The sequence below is a fragment of the Entelurus aequoreus genome, linkage group LG03, assembly GCF_033978785.1.
Source record: "Entelurus aequoreus isolate RoL-2023_Sb linkage group LG03, RoL_Eaeq_v1.1, whole genome shotgun sequence".
Lineage (NCBI taxonomy): Eukaryota > Metazoa > Chordata > Actinopteri > Syngnathiformes > Syngnathidae > Entelurus > Entelurus aequoreus.
In genome coordinates, this window is record NC_084733.1 from 77910704 (window position 1) to 77932030 (window position 21327).

The window sequence follows — 21327 nt, forward strand, 5'->3', positions numbered from 1 at the left end:
ATTGAAAAGTAAGACTTTTCCCACCCAACTTCAAAATGAATCACTAGAATGTTTACCTGTTCCTAATATTGTGGCCAGTGAGTGAATATTACAGGTGACGTGATCTTATTTGTTTCATTAAATCATTAAATGTGTTCTGCTCGGTGTTATTAGACATGCGTGGAAATCGTGAATATTACAATTGTGGCCTCATAATAGCCATAGTGTCGCAGAAAAACAGACAGGAGAGTTGCTCTGCCGCCCTCTTATGGCGAACAAGGGTATTACCACCAGAATATGTTGTACGTATTTGGAATAAAATAGTGGGAATATTGTTGAAGTTTGTTTATTTACTGTATTTTGAAGGCTGTACTACGGTGGCCTGGAAGTGCAAAACGCTTTTTAAAATGTATTGAAACAAATGACAGAAAACGCAAAAACTAAAGGCGAAGCGACTTACAATTTTTATAAACCGGAAAAGGAATGTCCCAAATCATAGATTGACAGCTAAATCGGCCAATCATTTTGAGCATATCCGGTGAATCTTTACTTCCTCATTAGGGTGCGGACATGAACACAATGATTGGCTGATTTAGCTGTCAATTTGGAATTATGGGACATTCCCTTTCCGGGTTTTGAAACTGTAAATTGTATCTATAATTGTAAAGTGTTTCATCTTTTCTTAATATTTGTCCGAAAACGTAAATTGTTTTGGCTTTTCTTTTTGGGCTTTCTGGAATTGTAGCTTGTTTCGTCCTTTTTTTTGGTGTTTTTTCTGAGATTATAATTGAATTCATGAAATGTAAGTGTTTTGCACTTCCAGGCCACCGTACTGTTCCCTCATATTCATGCATGTCATTGAAACATTATAATAATATTATTATTAAATATAATAAAATTAATTATAACACGGAAGAAATGACACTGATAGATATATCACAGCATATCATAACAATCCAGATATTTTTGGACTTTTTATTTCCTAGTGACTGTGAGCAGTTTAACAGATGATGATGCTGTTTATCCCCACTAGAGGGAGACAAAGTGACACACAACGTTTATTCTGCCAGTACTGTATTACATGTATTGCATTGAGTGTAATAATGATATGATATATGATATGATATTGATTATAGTGCATATTGTGATGATAATAATAATGCAATAATAACAATAATACTGTAGTATTTATACTTTAGCTTATTTTGTCATTTTTTGTGCATGAAAATGCTTAGTTTAGGCCAAAAATGAGTAGAAAATGCTTTGAAAAATATTATTCCAACGAGTACAGCCGCAAACTTTAAAGTGAAACATGGCGAGGGACGTTGAAGATTTAATTTGTACATTTTTGTTGATGATGAAGTTAGTGTTGTCATGTTTGTGCAGTGCAGCGTGAGAACGTGGCGACTTGCAGCTTTAAACAACGTCGACTTGTGTTATTCTTTTCTTTGTGAGAAAACACAAAGCGGCGAGGAAGAAAAAAACCCAAAAAGTAAACGGAAACAAGGAGCAGGATTCCAGACATGGTTGTGAGCCAGAGCCCCCCACCTCCCCCCCAACCCCGCTGCGCACACTGAGGGCCCCTTTGTTTGTGCACACAAACAGTTGAGAGGCTAAAGTGCAATATTGTGGCATTTTCAATGGTGAAATAAAAGACCGCATAAACTGAAATGTTTGTTGGTTCAAGTAAAGCTGGGATGACAGAATAGTGGTAGATATCATTCTCATCACTATGAATATTCTCTTTCACTGTCACAATATGCAATAGTATCACTATCACATTATGAACTATTATCACTATCACTAATATCACTATCACACTGTATACTATTATCACTATCACAAATATACTATTATCACTATCACAATATACGTACACTATTATCGCTATGATAATATGCACTATTATCACTATCACAATATATACTATTATCACTATCACACTGTTTATTAATATCACTATCACAGGGTATACTATTATCATAATCACAATATATACTATTATTACTACACAATATATACTATTATCACGATCACAATATAAACTATAATCACAATCACAATATATACTTTTATCATCATCACAATATACACTGTTATCACTATCACACTGTATACTACTATCGCAGTCACAGTATATAATACTATCACTGTCACAATATACACTATTATCACTATGATATTATACACTATTATCACTCGCACAATATACACTATTATCACTATCACAATATATACTACTATCAATATGACATTATGTACTATTATCACTATCACACTGTATACTATTATCACTATCACAGTGTATACTATTATCATAATCACAATATATACTATTATCACTATCACAATATATACTATCATGACGATCACAATGTATACTATAATCACAATCACAATATATACTATTATCATCATCACAATATACACTGTTATCACTATCTCAATATATAGTATTATCACTATATATACTATTGTCACTCTCAGACTATACACTTTTATCACTGGCACTATATATACTATTATCACTATCACACTATACACTATTATCACTATCACAAAATACACTATTATCACTATCTCAATATATAGTATTATCACTATCACTATATATACTATTGTCACTATCAGACTATACACTTTTATCACTGGCACTATATATACTATTATCACTATCACACTATACACTATTATCACTATCACAATATACACTATTATCACTATCACTATATATTATCATAACTCTATAACACTATATCCTATCATCATTTTACATACTATTCCAACTATCACACTACATACTATTATCACTTTCACACTATATACTACTATTACTTTATTTACTGTTATCACTATCACACTATAAACTATTATCACTATGCATACTATTAACACTATCACACTATATGCTATTATCACTACATATACTATTATCACTTTATTTACTATTATCACTATCGCACTATAAACTATTATCACTATATATACTGTTATCACTATCACACTATATATCACTATACGTATGTCCAGGGTGTACCCACCTACCGCCCGAATGCAGTTGAGATAGGCCCCAGCACCCCCCGCAACCCCGAAAAGGACAAGCGGTAGAAAATGGATGGATGGATGGACTATATATACTATTATCACTATATATACTATTATCACTATCACACTATATATCACTATACGTATGTCCAGGGTGTACCCACCTACCGCCCGAATGCAGTTGAGATAGGCCCCAGCACCCCCCGCAACCCCAAAAAGGACAAGCGGTAGAAAATGGATGGATGGATGGATGGATGGACTATATATACTATTATCACTATATATACTATTATCACCATCACACTATATACTATTATCATTGTCACAATACATACTGTTGTCACCACAACATAAGCATGAATGTGAGTGTGAATGTTGTCTGTCTATCTCGGTGGTCGGCAACCCGCGGCTCTAGAGCCGCATGCGGCTCTTTAGCGCCGCCCTAGTGGCTCTCTGGAGATTTTTCAAAAATGTATGAAGAATGGAAAAAGATGAGGGGAAAAAAAATCTATTTTTATGTTTTAGTATGGTTTCTGTGGGAGGACAAACATGACATAAACCTCCCTAATTGTTATAAATCACACTGTTTATATTAAACGTGCTTCACTGATTCGAGTATTTGGCGAGCGCCGTTTTGTCCTACTAATTTTGGCGGTCCTTGAACTCACCTTATAGTTTGTTTACAATGTATAACTTTCTCCGACTTTCTAGGACGTGTTTTATGCCACTTCTTTTTCTGTCTTATTTTGTCCACAACGCTTTTAACGTTGAGCATGAGTGCGCAAAGGTGAGTTTTGTTGATGTTATTGACTTGTGTGGAGTGCTAATCAGACATATTTGGTCACTGCATGACTGCAAGCTAATCGATGCTAACATGCTATTTAGGCTAGCGATATGTACATATTGCATCATTATGCCTCATTTGTAGCTATATTTGAGGTCATTTAGTTTCCTTTAAGTCCTCTTAATTAAATGTATATCTCATGACACACTATCTGTATGTAATATGGCTTTTAATTTGTTGCGGCTCCAGACAGATTTGTTTTTGTATTTTTGGTCCAATATGGCTCTTTCAACATTTTGGGTTGCCGACCCCTGGTCTATCTGTATTGGCCCTGCGATGAGGTGGTGACTTGTCCAGGGTGTACCTACTGTACGTACGGCAGGTGAGACCAAACCAATCAGAGCGCACTGTTCAGTATCACGGCCACTGATTGGCTCAGCCTCAGGCAGCATTGCTATATTGGATTAAAGGAGTGTAAAGGTGACTATGTGGGTGTTATTTCATGTCTATAAGTGCTGTCGGCATATTTGGAAGCTCCTAATTATGCTCCAGCTGTACAAATATTCCATTTATGATGAATAATTCCTACTTGATACGTATAAAAGTGTCATTATACTGAGGAGTGTTTGTTTTTAAAACCACACAGTGTGTGTAGCTAAATAACCAAATCCTCCACTCGACACCTCCGCTCCGGACAGGCTAACCTCCTCCAACCTCCGAGGACAAAGCTACGAACAACGGGAGACCGGGCTTTCTGCTCCGCCGCTCCCAGTCTGTGGAACGCTCTCCCTGACCACCTGAGAGCACCACAGACTGTGGATGCTTTTAAAAAAGGCTTAAAAACCCTTCTTTTTAAAAAAAACTTCTTTTTTTTTTTTTTTAGATATATGCATACTAGTTCTAGCTATTTGGCTGTTCTAGTTTTTATTTGTATTTGTTTTTATTTATTATCTTTTTATTTGTATTTTTTTAATACACTGTAGCACTTTGAGGTTGTTTCCTCAATGTAAAGTGCTTTTTACAAATAAAATCTAATATTATTGTTATTATTAAATAGATAGATGGCACACAAATCCGACTTTTAAAGAGTTCCGACTGCACAAAGACGAAGCTGGGAATGTCTTCCATTATTCCTCGGGGACACACGTCATCTGGGAAAGACCAAAGAACCTTGTGGAGTCAAAGTGTTGCGACTGGAACCTGAAATTATGCGTGTGATTGTTGTTTCAGTGCAAACAGCTCAGGCATGTTTGTCTCCCAGGTGAGGACGGCGACATGACAGGACGCCACCTAAACATGGCACCGACACGCCGACACACGTCCCATGGAGACACCGACACACGCTGGAAAACGAAATTCCAATGATGTCAGCGTTCCTGACGAGTGACACACAGGTGTGTGTGTGTGTGTGTGTGCTGTGTTTATCTTAATGATGGACTGAGATCAGCAGCATGTTTGCTGCATACAGACATCACAACACACCTTTATTCACACAAAGAATATGTTTACTATAACATGATATACATTATACAGTCACGATCAAAAGTTGACATACACTTGTAAAGAACATAATGTCATGGCTGATTTGAGTTTCCAATACTTCCGACAACTCTTATTTTTTTGTGATAGAGTGATTGGAGCACATACTTGTTGGTCACAACAAACATTCATGAAGTTTGGTTCTTTTATGAATTTATTATGGGTCTACTGGAAATGTGAGCAAATCTTCTGGGTCAAAAGTATACATACAGCAATGTTGATATTTGCTTACATGTCCCTTGGCAAGTTTCACTGCAATAAGGCGCTTTTGGTAGCCATCCACAATATTCTGGTTGAATTGTTGACCACTCCTCTTGACAAAATTGGTGCAGTTCAGCTAATTTTGTTAGTTTTTTTTCAGCATTGTCCACACGTTTAAGTCAGGACTTTGGGAAGGCCATTCCAAAACCTTAATTGTAGCCTGATTTAGCCATTCCTTTACCACTTTTTATGTGTGTTTGGGGTCATTGTCCTGTTGGAACACCCAACTGCGCCCAAGACCCAACCTCCGGGCTGATGATTTTAGGTTGTCCTGAAGAATTTGGAGGTAATCCTCCTTTTTCATTGTCCCATTTACTCTCTGTAAAGCACCAGTTCCACTAGCAGCAAAACAGGCCCAGAGCATAATACTACCACCACCATGCTTGACGGTGGTGTTCCTGGGATTAAAGGCCTCACTTTTTTCTCCTCCAAACAATATTGCTGGGTATTGTGGACAAACAGCTCAATTTTTGTTTCATCTGACCACAGAACTTTCCTCCAGAAGGTCTTATCTTTGTCCATGTGATGACAAACACACGTCAAAAGTGGTAAAGGAATGGCTAAAGGCTAGAATTAAGGTTTTAGAATGGCCTGACTTAAACATGTGGACAATGCTGAAGAAACAAGTCCATGTCAGAAAACCAACACATTTAGCTGAACTGCACCAATTTTGTCTAGAGGAGTAGTCAACAATTCAACCAGAAGCTTGCCAGAAGCTTGTGGATGTCTACCAAAAGCACTTTATTGCTGTGAAACTTGCCAAGGGACATGTAACCAAATATTAACATTGCTGTATGTATACTTTTGACCCAGCAGATTTGGTCACATTTTCAGTAAAATTCATAAAAGAACCAAACTTCATGAATGTTTTTTGTGACCAACAAGTATGTGCTCCAATCACTCTATCACAAAAAAATAAGAGTTGTAGAAATGATTGGAAACTCAAGACAGCCATGACATTATGTTCTTTACAAACTTATGCTCGCGACTGTATATATGTATATACATGCATAATATACATATATACACACATATATACCGATATGTATATGTCCTAAAACTAACAAATAACAGCACACATTGTGAGACAATCTTGTTCTTTTTTATTATTATGTTGCTATTGAACCTTTTCAGCCGCCATATCGTTATCTCTGATGTGGGGCACCTGAGCTCTCTGCCCTAGAGATGCCAAGGGACAGCCTCTAAGCGGGGTTTTATTTTCATCATGTGACCTAATTATGGAACCTTGAGGCTTTTATTTCCATTGGATTAACATTAAAGGGGTCCTATTGTTTCAGGGGCTTTAAAAATGATACTATATATCCACAGTATTATTAATGAAATTATCCATAAATATCAACAACCATCATATTTGAACTTTCCAAAGTCGGGACGTGTCAAAATTACACGATCTCGTTAAAAAAAAAAAAAGTCATACCCCACCATTTTTGAAAATGACGTAAAAAACACATGATATGAAACTTCTACTACCTCAAGTAGCACAATACAATATGTCAAAAGAGACATTAAATTTTAACATCTGAGTTAAAGTAAATTATAGTATTTTACTGTGCAGTGAATAATAAAATGATATATATGGAGGGTCCAATCGGACAAAGTTAAATGAATATTTTAATAAATATTATATATTGTCTGTGGAACTTCAACAGAGGGGCGTTGGAGTACCGGGGCTGTATTTATCAAGCTTCTTAGAATTACTCCTAAGAAGTCTGCTAAGAGTTGACTTATGAGTAAAGAAATTCTTCGCTGAAAGCTGCACTTAAAAGTTAGTTATCAAGCGTCTTACTCACACTTTCAGCGAAGTGTAGGACTGAATCTTAAGTGTCACACTCAGAGCTGAATTACGACATTACTATGTGCCGTAAACGGAATTTTAGGTGACGTCATTTCTGTGTGCATAGAAAGGACCAATCACGGAAGGGAATCCCTTGTCTAAGAATAAAGAAATATCTTAGAAATATTTAAGTGGACAATGGGAGTGTATATTTTGACAATAAACTACAAAATAATACAAAACAAACAATATTGGCAATGAATCAAAAATAAATGTGCATTTTCCCAGTGGCGAGATATCGAAGCATCGTGATGACCTTTAGTTCTGCTGTGAAAGCTCTGCTGCGTGATGTTGCTGATGAGATGACGCCCCTTATTAAATCTGTGACAAAAATAATACCCGCTCTGTCTAAACGATACCGTTTGATCAGCTGCTCGTCATCAAACAAAGCCAGGACATCCTTCCGCTCCCTGAACGTTCGCGCACGTCTCTCTCGCCTCAGTGCCATCCCCTGCTGGCAACTCCTAACCACTTAGGACACCTCTGAAGGTCTCTTAAATATCGTGGAGAGTAGGAGTGATTCTTAGACTTAAGAAAGTTGATAAATAGCTTTTAAAGGAAAGCGAAATTTAGTCCTACTCTCAAACTTAAGAATAAAAACTATTTATCAAATTTCTTAAGTCAAAGAATCATTCCTACTCTACACGATATTTAAGAGACCTCCAGAGGTGTCCTAAGTGGTTAGGAGTTGCCAGCAGGGGATGGCACTGAGGCGAGAGAGACGTGCGCGAACGTTCAGGGAGCGGAAGGATGTCCTGGCTTTGTTTGATGACGAGCAGCTGATCAAACGGTATCGTTTAGACAGAGCGGGTATTATTTTTTGTCACAGATTTAATAATTTACGATTCCATGTTGATTTCTGCATGTGGCTGCAGTGGGCTAGTATATATAGAGCCACCCACACCAGTTTCAAATTAGTTGCCTAATTAATGAATTGGAAAGAAAATGTTATGAGAGTAGCGTATGTGTGTGTGTGGCCCTTTAATAGGTGACAGCATGTGAGGTGAGTGACGTCAGTGAGTGTGTGGGCGAGAGAAGAGAGGGAGCGGTAGCGTGAGTGCGGGCGGGGACTAGTTTGTTTTGTGTTGGATTGGCTGTGTGCAAGCAATCAATAAAGCAAGATTTGCAACTAATCGCCGGACTCATCATTCACTCTAAAGTCGTCCGCTGTGGAGACCCACTGCCGGGTAAAGTGAAGGGTGTTGCCCCGAGCATACATCCTGGAGAAGTCTCTCCCCTGCGCTCTTCGACTACGGTCTGGGAGCAGGAAGCAGGAAAGGTGCAACAAAAATGAAACATTTATTTTTGATTAATTGCCAATATTGTTTGTTTGTTTTGTATTATTTTGTAGTTTATTGTCAAAATATACACTCCCATTGTCCACTTCAATATTTCTAAGATATTTCTTTATTCTTAGACAAGGGATTCCCTTCCGTGATTGGTCATTTCTATGGACACAGAAACGACGTCACCTAAAATTCCGTTTACGGCACATAGTAATGTCGTAATTCAGCTCTGAGTGTGACACTTAAGATTCAGTCCTACACTTCGCTGAAAGTGTGAATAAGACGCTTGATAACTAACTTTTAAGTGCAGCTTTCAGCGAAGAATTTCTTTACTCATAAGTCAACTCTTAGCAGACTTCTTAGGAGTAATTCTAAGAAGCTTAATAAATACGGCCCCAGGTCGATATCTTGGTCTAAAAGTGCGTAAATAAGTCCAACAATTTTAAAATTCCTCTACTGTAACTGCTACATGCTCTAAGTCAGCAGGTTTTTCTTCCATATCTGCGCAAGATCAAAATATCTACCAGCAACTCCCCAAAAAGTACGAGTATATCCTCTTTAGCCGCCATGTTTGCAAAGACCGCCAAAGTTCCAAAGCTATGATTGGGCGTTTTAGCCCCGCCCATTGAATTTAATGGTCGAGTTTGACAGATAAATTAATTAAATTGTGCGATATTCAAATAAATAATGAAATATTTAAATAATAAAATGGTTAAAAAAGTTAATGTGTTTTTGCTTTAAATTACTTTAAATATCCACACGTATGTACTTATTTCTAATTATAATTAATTAATAAAAAAATGTAATAAATTTTTTGAAGATGTATTTATTTATTTAATTTAGTCCCATTTGACCGTCCGTAGATAAAGTAATTTTCTTGGTAGCATAAATGTGTAAACAGGTGGAAAAGACGTCACTCGTTAGCTGTGAGTCATCAGTCGTCAGATGTCCGCCTCTCGGTGGCGTCCGTGAAGGCAGCGCCAGCGTGTGGCGGTGAAGTAGGACAGGAAGACAGGAAGGCGAAAAAGGACCGGAGGACACCGGAGCGGATCATGGCGGCGCCGCTGGGCCGGGACTCCCTACCGGAGCACTGGTCGTACGGCGTGTGCGGGGACGGGAGGGTGTTCTTCATCAAGTGAGTGTCTTCCGGTGCTTTGGCGGAGTGCTCGGCGCTGCTCTAACAGGTGTTTGTTTTCTCCCCCGCCCTCCTCCTCCTCCTGTGTACCCGCACGACAGCGACCAGACCCGGGAAACCTCTTGGCTGCATCCCCGCTCCTCCGAGCCGGTCAACTCAGGGCACATGATCCGCTCAGGTAAGCTAGCATGGCTCGGTTCGGCCCAGCAAAAAGGGGGGCGGGGGGGGGAAGGGGCTCTGGGACAAAACTTTCAAGTTTCCTTTTTGTTTTTGTTTTCTTTGCAGACCTGCCGCAGGGTTGGGAGGAAGGTTTTACGAACGACGGAGCATGCTACTTCATCAAGTAAGTTGGCTGAAGTTGGAAGTGAGATGCATCATGGCGGCGGCTCAGCAGGGGCGCTGCTAATTAGGGCACTGCTCACCTGTTCACCCGCTCTTTTTATACTGTGTTCGGCTATTGGCTGTAATAAGGCCATGTTCGCACAAATACATGCATTTCTAAAACATTTTGCTGTATTTAATTGTACATTTTTGTCCTAAAAATGTGACACTATTATCTTTTAGGGCTGGGCGATAAGGCTGAAACCGGCATCACCATATAAGTGTTTTTATTAGGGATGTCCGATTATGGCTTTTTGCCGATATCCGATATTCCGATATTGTCCAACTCTTTAATTACAGATACCGATATCAACCGATACCGATATATACAGTCGAGGAATTAACACAATATTATGCCTAATTTGGACAACCAGGTATGGTGAAGATGAGGTCCTTTTTAAAAATAATAATAAGATAAATACATTTAAAAAAAATAATCTTGAATAATAAAGAAAGTAAAACAATATAAAAACAGTTACATAGAAACTAGTAATGAATGAAAATGAGTAAAATTAACTGTTAAAGGTTAGTACTATTAGTGGACCAGCAGCACGCACAATCATGTGTTTTTACGGACTGTATCCCTTGCAGACTGTATTGATCTATATTGATATATAATGTAGGAACCAGAATATTAATAACAGAAAGAAACAACCCTTTTGTGTGAATGTGTGTAAATGGGGGAGGGAGGTTTTTTGGGTTGGTGTGCTAATTGTAAGTGTATGTTGTGGTTTTTTATGTTGATTTAATAAAAAAAAAACCCCAAAAAACCCCCAAAAAAACCCGAAACCGATAATAAAAAAAACGATACAGATAATTTCCGATATTACATTTTAAAGCATTTATCGGCCGATAATTATCGGACATATCTAATTTAATTGTAAATTTTTGTCCTAAAAATGTGACACTATCATCTCTTAGGGCTGGGCGATACGGCTGAAACCGGCATCACTATATAAGTGTTTTTATATTGGTCAATATCGATAATTATTGATTTTTTTCAACCTATCAAAAGTAAGGCCCATGAGAAAAATATATTAAATGTAAAAAATGTTTTTTTCAAATGTAAACTTCCTCTGAATATTATCCCCTAAGACAGGGGTCGGCAACCTTTACCACTCAAAGAGCCATTTTGACAAGTTTCACAAATTAAAGAAAACAATGGGAGCCACAAAACTCTTGAAAATTTAAAACGAAATAACACTGCATACAAAGCTTTTTTTGCTTTGTGCTATGTTTTAACCAGGGGTCTCAGACACACGCCCCGGCCCGCACCTTAATAGAAAAATTTAATGATAGTGCGACCCGTGATTGCGCCTGATAGCGTCATACTTGCCAACCCTCTCAATTTATCCGTGAGTTTCCCGAGTTCCAGGGCGTGATGGTACTGCCTTTAGCGCCCTCTACCGCCTGCTCCAACAGCGTACCTGCTCGGCCACATGTTGAATGCAGCTTCAGCATTCTCAGTGCACACGTAAGTGACAGCAAGGCATACTTGTTCAACAGACACACAGCTTACACTGACGGTGGTCGTATATAACAACTTTAACACTGTTACGTTACAAATATGCGCCACACTGTGAACCCACACCAAAAAAGAATGACAAACACATTTCTGGAGAACATCCGCGCTGTAACACAACATAAACACAACAAAACAAACACCCAGAATCCCATGCAGCCCTAACTCTTCCGGTCTACCCCCCCTCCCTACCACCAAACCCCGCCCACCTCAACCGACGCACGGGGGGGTTGATGTGTGTGGGGGGTTTGGTGGTAGCGGGGGTGTATAATGTAGACTGGCTGCATGGGATTCTGGGTATTTGCTGTGTTGTGTTTTTGTTGTGTTACGGTGTGGAGGTTCTCCAGAAATGTGTTTGTCATTCTTTTTTGGTGTGGGTTCACAGTGTGGCGCATATTTGTAACGTAACAGTTTTAAAGTTGTTTTAAACGGGCACCGTCAGTGTAAGCTGTGTGGCTGTTGAACAAGTATGCCTTGCTGTCTCCTACGTTAGCAAGCAGAAGCTGCATACAACATGTGCCTGGGCTGTCATGCGATTTGTGCAGGCTATAGAGGACAATTATTGCAGTACCGCTAAGGTACACTCTTAATTTAATTGTTAGGGTGAAAATCGGAGAATATTAACCCCGGGAGATCACTAGGAGAGGCACTGACGTCCGTAAAACTCCAGGGAAAACCGGGAGGGTCGGCAAGTATGCAGCTGAGCCGCATCAGAGTGGTCAAAGAGCCGCATGCGGCTCCGGAGCCGCGGGTTGCCGACCCCTGCCCTAATTCAAATAGGGCTGGGCGATATGGCCTTTTTTTACCATATTTTTCGGAGTATAAGTCGCTCCGGAGTATAAGTTGAATCGGCCGAAAATGCATAATAAAGAAGGGAAAAAAACACATATAAGTCGCACTGGAGTATAAGTCGCATTTTTTGGGGAAATTTATCTGATAAAACCCAATACCAAGAATAGACATTTGAAAGGTAATTTAAAATAAATAAAGAATAGTGAACAACAGGCTGAATAAGTGTACGTTATATGACGCATAAATAACCAACTGAGAACGTGCCTGGTATGTTAACGTAACATATTATGGTAAGAGTCATTCAAATAACTATAACATATAGAACATGCTATATGTTTACAAACAATCTGTCACTCCTAATCGCTAAATCCGATGAAATCTTATACGTCTAGTCTCTTACGTGAATGAGCTAAATATTATTTGATATTTTACGGTAATGTGTTAATAATTTCACACATAAGTCGCTCCTGAGTACAAGTCGCACCCCGGCCAAGCTATGAAAAATACTGCGACTTATAGTCCGAAAAATACGGTAATATCTCAATATTTTTAGGCCATGTCACGATACACGATATATATCTCGATATTTTGCCTTAGCCTTGAATTAACACTTGATGCATATAATCACACCAGTATGATGATTCTATGTGTCTACATTAAAACATTCTTGTTCATACTGCATTAATGTATACTAATTTTAAACTTTCATGCAGAGAGGGAAATCACAACTAAGTCAATTGACCAAAACTGTATTTATTAAACAGTTATTAAGCAGTGGCACAAACATTCATGTCATTTCAAAACAGAAAGTGAAAGATTGTCAGAGACAGTTTAAAACAAGCTATGAGTGCACTTTTGTGCATAATGACATATCAAAACAACACTAAATTAAAGTGCACTTTTGTACAGAACGCCACTACTATAGTTTAAAACAAATATAATTTTTTTAATGTTTTATGCTCTTTTGTAAAAAAACTAAACATTGTTTATAATGGGGAAAAACACAAAATGTGCATAATACCTTAATACGAGTTGCAAATTGGAATACTTTAGATAAGGTAATTACAGCCTTTAATAGGTCAACAATTCATAACAAGACTGATTTTGATATCTTTTTCTTTTTTGGAAGAATTACATTTTTTCCACCCCATAAAACTCACATTATCCCTCCTGAACTGAAAAACGGACACTTTAAAAAAAAGTGTTATAAGCAAGTCATATGTTATTATTTTTGTAACTTTCAAAAGCTTCAGACCTATCCTTGTATTTAAAGTTTTAATATATTTGTAATGTTTTTGTTTTTATGTTCTATGCTCTTTTTGTACAAAAAAACCCCCTCAATATTTTATATAATGGGAAAAACAAAATATGCATCATTTTTAAAAACTAGTTGAAAAGTGGACTACTTTAGATAAGGTAATTACAATTACAGTCAAAATGACCAAAAACAGTCAATAATTCATAACAAGACTGATTTTGTAACCTTTTTATTTTTGGAAGAATTACATTTTTTTCCCCATAAAACTCACAATATCCCTTCTTAGCTGAAAAACGGACACTTAAAAAAAAAAAAAAAGTGTTATAAGTAAGTCCATCCGTAATATTATTTTTTCTTTCAAAAGCTTCAGACCTATCCTTGGATTTAAAATTGTAATATATTTGTGACGTTTTTTAATTTTTTTATGTTTTATGCACTTTTTGTAAAAAAAAAAAAAAAAACCCTCAATATTTTATATGATGGGAAAAACACAAAATATGCATAATTTTTTAAAAACGAGTTGCAAAGTGGAATACTTTAGATAAAGTTATTACAGCCTTTAATAAGTTAATAATTCATAACAACATTGTTTTTGAAGCTGTATTATTTTTGGAACAATGCCATTTCCCAAAAAGTCATATACTATCCCTCATAGCTGAAAAAAGGACACGCTCAAAAAAGTATGCATATCTAATTTTTTTTAAACTTTCAACTTTATAAATTCTCCAACAGCATCACACCCATCCATATATATATATAACGTTTTTATATATTTGTAATGTTTTTTTATGCTATTTTTGTATAAAAAGACCCCCTCACTTTTTTAATTTTGGGAAAAACACAAAATTTGCGTAATTTTTAAAAACGAGTTGCAAAATGTAATACTTTAGATGAGGTAATTATAGCCTTTAATAAATCAATAATTCATAACACTGATTTTGTTGTACTATTATTTTTGGAACAATGCCATTTTTTCCCAAAAACTCACACTATCCATCCTCAGCCAGAAAACGGACGCACTCAAAAAAGTGTTGTAAGTAAGTCATATATTATTTTTTTAAAACTTTAAACGCTTTAAATTGTCCAACAGCTTAAAAAAACGAATGAAAAATGGACGGGTTAAAAAAAGTAAGTCATATATAAAAAGTAAAAAGTTAGTCATACATAATATTTTTTTAGACTTTCAATGCTTAAATTTTTTTTCAACATCTTCAGACCTATCCATAGATGTACAGTTTTTATATATTTGTAATGTCTTTTTATGTTTTATGCTCGTTTTGTAAACAAAACACATTTTTTTTATGATGGAAATAAAACAAAGTATGCAATATTTCCAAGAATGAGTTGCAAAGTGGAATACTTAATAACAGGCTCTAATTGTTCAATAATTCATAACAACATTGATTTTGATTTATTTTTGGAACAATGACAGGTATTTCGAGAAACTCTCCCTATCCCTCCTTGCTGAAAGATTTACAAACTCATAAAAGTGTTATAAGTAAGTCATTTATGATTTTTATTTAGGACTTTAAATGTTTAAAATCTTTTAGCAGCTTCAGATCTATCTATAGATATTACGTTTTTATTATTTATTTTTGTTTTATGTTTTTTCTTTTTTTTGTAAAAAAAAAAACCCCAAACAACTTTTTATTCAGAAAAACACATAATATGCAATATTTTCCAAAAAACAGTTTCAAAGTGGAGTAGTGGAGATTATGTCTTGGCACAGGGCAGCACGGTGGAGCAGTGGCAAGCGCTTGTGTCTCATTGCGAGAAGGTCCTGGGTTCGACTTCCGGGCTCGGGGTCTTTCTGTGTGGAGTTTGCATATTCCCTGTTGGGGTTCTCTCTGGGTATTCCCGCTTCTTCCCACCCCCAAAGACATGCACCTGGGCATAGGCTGATCGGCAACACTAAATTGGCCCCAGTGTGTGAATGTGAGTGTAAATGTTGTCTGTCTTTGCCCTAACTGATTTCTCCAGGATGGGGACAAAAGATGGTGACTCAAGGGTTAAAAAGAAGGTGCAAAAATAAGGAATATGTAAGAAATGTTTAATAAAGTGTAACAAAATAGTGCAAATTGTGAAAATGTAAACATAGAGAAACATGAGAAGAACTATTTTCTGCAGGTTTAGTTCCAGAAGGTTACAGCTGTGCTCTAAAGGGTGAGCGCGGCTCAGGTGGTGTGGTATTACCGGTCTTGGTGGGGACGAGCGTCTTGCATCATTCACAGACCACATTGGTCTGACTGCGGTCCATTTTAAAAATTCCAAAAAACTGCCATACTGTCGAGGTGACATTTTCTCATTTATCAACAATTTCTTTATCCTGACTTTCTCCTCTCACTCCATGCAAACAATCAACCGTCACACAGCAAGATGGCACAACTAAATGATACTGCTACCTGATTGGCTGCTAGCATGTCACTCCCACTGATCAGTGATCACTTCCTGCTTTTGTTCATTAACCAACCTTGCTTTGTTCAGTTTCTTCCAACGAAGAAGAAAAATAACGCATTCCGATTCCATCGATTACTTGTCTACTGCGATATATATGGATATCGTTTTATCGCCCAGCCCTTGTATTTTTTGATTAAAGGGGCTGTGTGCAACTTATGCAAAGTTACATTTTTGGAACCAAAAAAATCTAAAAACACAACCATCTAGCTTATGTTAGCTTTATTTTTTACTCGTCTGGCGTTGAGGCTTGTCAGTCACTGCTGTGTTGCAAAAATGTACACAAGGGAGCGTGTGCACGTACACAAAAGCAGTCCAAGAGAAGCAGTTAACAATTTGCAGTCATGTTGTTCTGATAAAATGTACATTCAACGATGGCACCTCGAGGCATCTGTTAAAAGGTTGCAAACAGCCCCTTGAACTCCAAAGTATGAAGTTGTTTAGTGTGTCCAGTGTTGGTTTCATTTGTGCAGCCACACACGTGCGTGTTTGTTTGTTTACATGCCACTGGCATGATGCCAGACGTCTTATTTTCCCGCTGCTGGCAGCTTCATATTGACGCATGCGGCTCGCTGGGGTCCTCTGCAGAGCCTAGAATGTACTGCACAAACTAGTACATCTGTAGTTTGATGGCAGGTTTTTACATTTGGGTCATGTTTGGTGATCCAACACTAATGCTCCCTCGTGCTCTGTCTTCTTATTCTCTGGCAGACCAGGTGCGTTATATGTTTATGAGCTATATGTGTATAATCTGTTTATAGAGGTCGAAAGTTAACATGTGGCGGACTACTAGAATTGTATTAGTTGGTTTCTTCCATTTTTCAAGTTGTTCTTAAGCATTACCTCTAAGTCGAGGCAAGTATTTTGTGCTCTTTATACAATAGGGGGCACTTGTGATCGCTTCAGCTCGTTTTAGCATGTAGCAAGAGAATGCTACGTGTATCTGTCACGAGCAGCAGCTAGCAAAAAGAGAATATGACAGCTATTTTGTGTTGTAAGTAATGTTTTAATGTGTGGTTAATAAAATGCATCTGCTTTGGTTGTTTTTTTTCTCTTCTGGTTATAATTGTGATCAAAATTGGCCAATATCACTCATAGATCATCAGAATCGGCAGCATTAAACCCTGATCGTAACACGCCTATTTGGAACTTTTCTTTTGGTAGTTCCTAGCTAATTCAGTTGTGGTGGAAAAAAATATTAACATACTTTTTGTAATGATATATTGATTTGATCTTAATATTGTGAACATTTCAAAAAACATTTTTTAAAATCACCCGAGGACAACTTCTGCAAGAAGTAGAGGACATTTTTCTGTACATTTATATTTGAAAAAAATTAATCCACTTTCTGTACAATTGCAACAAATATACATTTACCATTTGAATTACATAGTTTTATTTTTACTCCGTTTGTACAATGAATTATTACTGTCATCTCATGCAGTGTTTTTTAACCGATTGCTGGGCCGCAAGCACCCACTGGAAGGGCGTCAAGAAATATCAGTTTTTCAGCTCTGGTCCGTATAGGCCGCAGCGATACTCAGTTGTAATACATCAAACAGACAGAAGAAGTCTAAACTAAAGTCATCGAGAAGTTTCTTAAGCGCAAAAATTATGACTGAAGTGGTGAAACTGTATTTTTATTTGCACCTTAGTTTTATTGACCACTTATTTAAGAAACATATTCATCATTAATTTAGTTTATTTATTTTAGCACACATTTGAATGTAAATGTATTATTTGTCAGTTATTCATGAGTGCCTTTTTATGCAATATATTTAGTTAGTGTATATATATATATATGTATAATATGTACAGTATGTGTATATATATATATATATATATATATATATATATATATATATATATATATATATATATATATATATATATATACATACACTTACGCACACGTGTATATATATGTATATACACTTACGCACACATGTGTATATATATGTTTGTGTGTGTGTATATATATATATGTGTATATATGTATATGTATATATATACAGTGGGGCAAAAAAGTATTCAGTCAGCCACCCATTGACAATCAATGGGTGGCTGACTAAATACTCTTTTGCCCCACTGTATGTGTATATATATATATATATATATATATATATATATATATATATATATATATATATATATATATATATATATACACACATACATTTGTATGTGAACTATGTAAAATATCGCAATGTGTCACAATATTGCAATACTGTATCGTATCATGACTATTGTGATACGTTTTGTGAAGCCATTGTCAATAGCCAGAATCTAAAACTAGATTTATCTAGCTAAGCTTGTAATTTGTATTTCGATTCATTTGCTGGAACATAAATGACTTTAACTGCTTGCACCGAAACTATTTATTAATTTGTCACAGGTTAGTAATTATTGTCAACAAGGGATAATTATGGGTAGCATGTAGGCTGCAATTAAGCGTTATTGACATGAAAAGATGGCAAAAAGAGGTTGTTGTGCGTATTCAGCACTGTTGTCGTAACAACGTCAATATTTGACATCAGCCATGTGGATATTTGTTTGCCCGGCAGGCAGTGTGTCCTTATTCAAATGAGGCGTTGTTTCTACTTTGTTCTGTGGCCTGCAGGAGTGACACAAGCCACAGGCTAAACATCACCTGTAGGACCTCATTGCATTCATGCATTTAATGTTGATATCCACAGCATTTGGTATTTAATCAAATACATGCAGTGGATCTTTGATTTACGACATTGGTTCTTCAATAGGGGTTCGTACATCGAATAGTTTGTACAGTGGAGCAAGTTTCTCCATAAGAAACAATGTAAATATGAATAATGGGTTCTAGTCTCGACAAAAGTCCATATTTTAGTGAATATTTGTACACTCAGAACACAATATGAAGTGATATAGACTTAGGCTTCCTTTTTATTGTCATTCAAATGTGAACTTTACAGTACAGATAAGAATGAAATTTCATGGTAGTGCAGGATAAAAAAATCAATAAGGTGCAGATATAAATAAATAGATTACTGTACAGATAAATATATTGCACTTTTGCATATGCATCCACGTAGAGTGCTGTGTATCGAAAAACGTAACAAGGAGATAAGTCTTTTGTCTCTTTTTATCAAGCTAAAACAACGACAAGCTCAACTGTCCTGTATGTGCTGCTCTGCCAACACACACACACACACAGAAGTCCCGTCGGTGTCCTCACAAATGATCAGAAATCACAAAAAAATCCTTACCTTATGCATATTACCACAATAATAACCATGTAAAACGGTAAGATCCACCTAAATTAACATCAGCAAAGGAGGAGCTGACGAGAAAAAAGCAGACAGAGGGTGGGGCGAGCGAGCGAGCGTGTGCGTGTGCGTGTGCGTCTGCGTGCGCGCGCGCGTGCGTGCGTGCGTGCATGCGTGCGTGCGTGCGTGCGCTGAATAAGATTAGCTCTTCTCCTCCGCTGTAAAATAAGTCTGATTTGGTATATTTTTCCAGAAAAGTCGGGTCTCATTACAATAAAAACGAATCCTGCTTCGTCGATTTTTCCGTACTTGCGAGCGCCATTAATGTACTCCTCGCAAACTCCACAGTGATTCCCCTTTCTTTGAGACCAAATTAACCACAGATTGAATAACATATAACAATAATGCAAGTACACCCTTTCAAATGCAATGAACTTGTATTTCTCGTATATTTTAACATTGTAATTGAAATGTAAACTTTTGAATATCCAAGTTAAACAAAACAAACAAATATAAAAATCTAATTTAGTTTGAGCAAAATTTTGCACTTGAATAAAAATTGCAACCAAAAGCAATACAATACGTTCTATCTCTGTTAAGGAGGGGCTAGGGGACCCTCAAATATACACAATCAAAACAATAAATTAAATGGCTAAATAAAATTATTGTGACCAAAATGATCACAGTTATTATTATTACCGTGGTATTGTTGAATGTGCTCAAAAAGTACTTGCACAAACACTAAAATCTTTTGTACTTTCTTGGCAGAGGAAAATATTGTTCTGGCTTCAAAAGAGCCATATTTTTTCTATTTGTGTGTTTTAAATAGGTTCATCTTTTTCCATTTTAATTTGTTAACATTTTTTATTAATTAAATGCAAATTGGTTGATCAGTTTGTTTACCTCAGGTTTATGTGACGTCACGTGATCTCACTTCCTGTTGAACGGATGTCCGTCTGTCTCAACTCAACTGTAGAGTATATATCAATCACTTTGTGCAAAGACAGCACAGCCCTTAAGTTCAATGTGAACAATGTACCTTATTGGTTTAGACAGTAATGTGTTCATACACGTTTAGATTGGGGCGTGACATTTCTTAATGGGAAAAGCTGTTAATGTCTCTTGTTCTTGTTAGCATTTAAGCTATCTAGCAAGCTAACGCTAGTCCTTTCCATAAGTTTATCAAAGTGCAGTTATCAATCAAGATGTTTCGATCATTTTAACTTAATACGGCATTACTAACAGTCAGGAGTTTTACAGCAGTTATCATTACTACCGATTATGTGCATGCAGTACAAACACCCGCAACTGCTGCTAAGAGTAACAACGCATGCATATGGTGATTATTGACGCTGGAAAAATGACAGACTACATTTTCATTTACCGTTCGGTTAATTGACTTATCGATTATCAGCCCAGGCCTATACATGACATGCACATACATTAGGAATGGGCGATACAGCCTAAAATCTATATATCGTGGGATTATACTGCAGCCTCCTGGGATAATGATTTACATCACAATGTATTATTTGGTATATATATGATAATAGAAGCATTTCAAAATGGGCTACAAAGGCTCCCAATTTAATTACTGCCGTATGAGGTAACATATTACGTCATTTCCTGTAGTATTTTTTTCCTCAAAACTATTAATATTGTACCTGTTCATTTACTGTTAATATATAGTTACTTTTTGTTTTGTCCTGCCGGAAGAGGATGTTGTGATGACGTAAGCATCACAACAGCTGTATTGTCTGGAGCATAGGCAGCATGTCTGCGATGTGGATATAC

General features: G+C 36.8%; 1 protein-coding gene across 6 annotated transcripts in view; it reads left to right on the forward strand.

Annotated features, from left to right (window-relative positions):
* Nucleotides 1-5069: 5069 nt before the first annotated feature.
* The window catches only part of LOC133646902 (pleckstrin homology domain-containing family A member 7-like), a 264138-nt gene continuing 247880 nt past the window's right edge, over nucleotides 5070-21327 (forward strand). For 5 of the 6 annotated variants that reach the window (XM_062042809.1, XM_062042812.1, XM_062042810.1 and 2 more), the window contains exons 1-4: nucleotides 5070-5202; nucleotides 9634-9884; nucleotides 9986-10062; nucleotides 10170-10227. In XM_062042809.1, the coding sequence (XP_061898793.1) occupies nucleotides 5170-5202; nucleotides 9634-9884; nucleotides 9986-10062; nucleotides 10170-10227 (419 nt within the window). In that variant the 5' untranslated portion in view covers nucleotides 5070-5169. The remainder of the gene's footprint in view (nucleotides 5203-9633; nucleotides 9885-9985; nucleotides 10063-10169; nucleotides 10228-21327) is intronic. The other variant, XM_062042813.1, reaches the window with a different exon arrangement.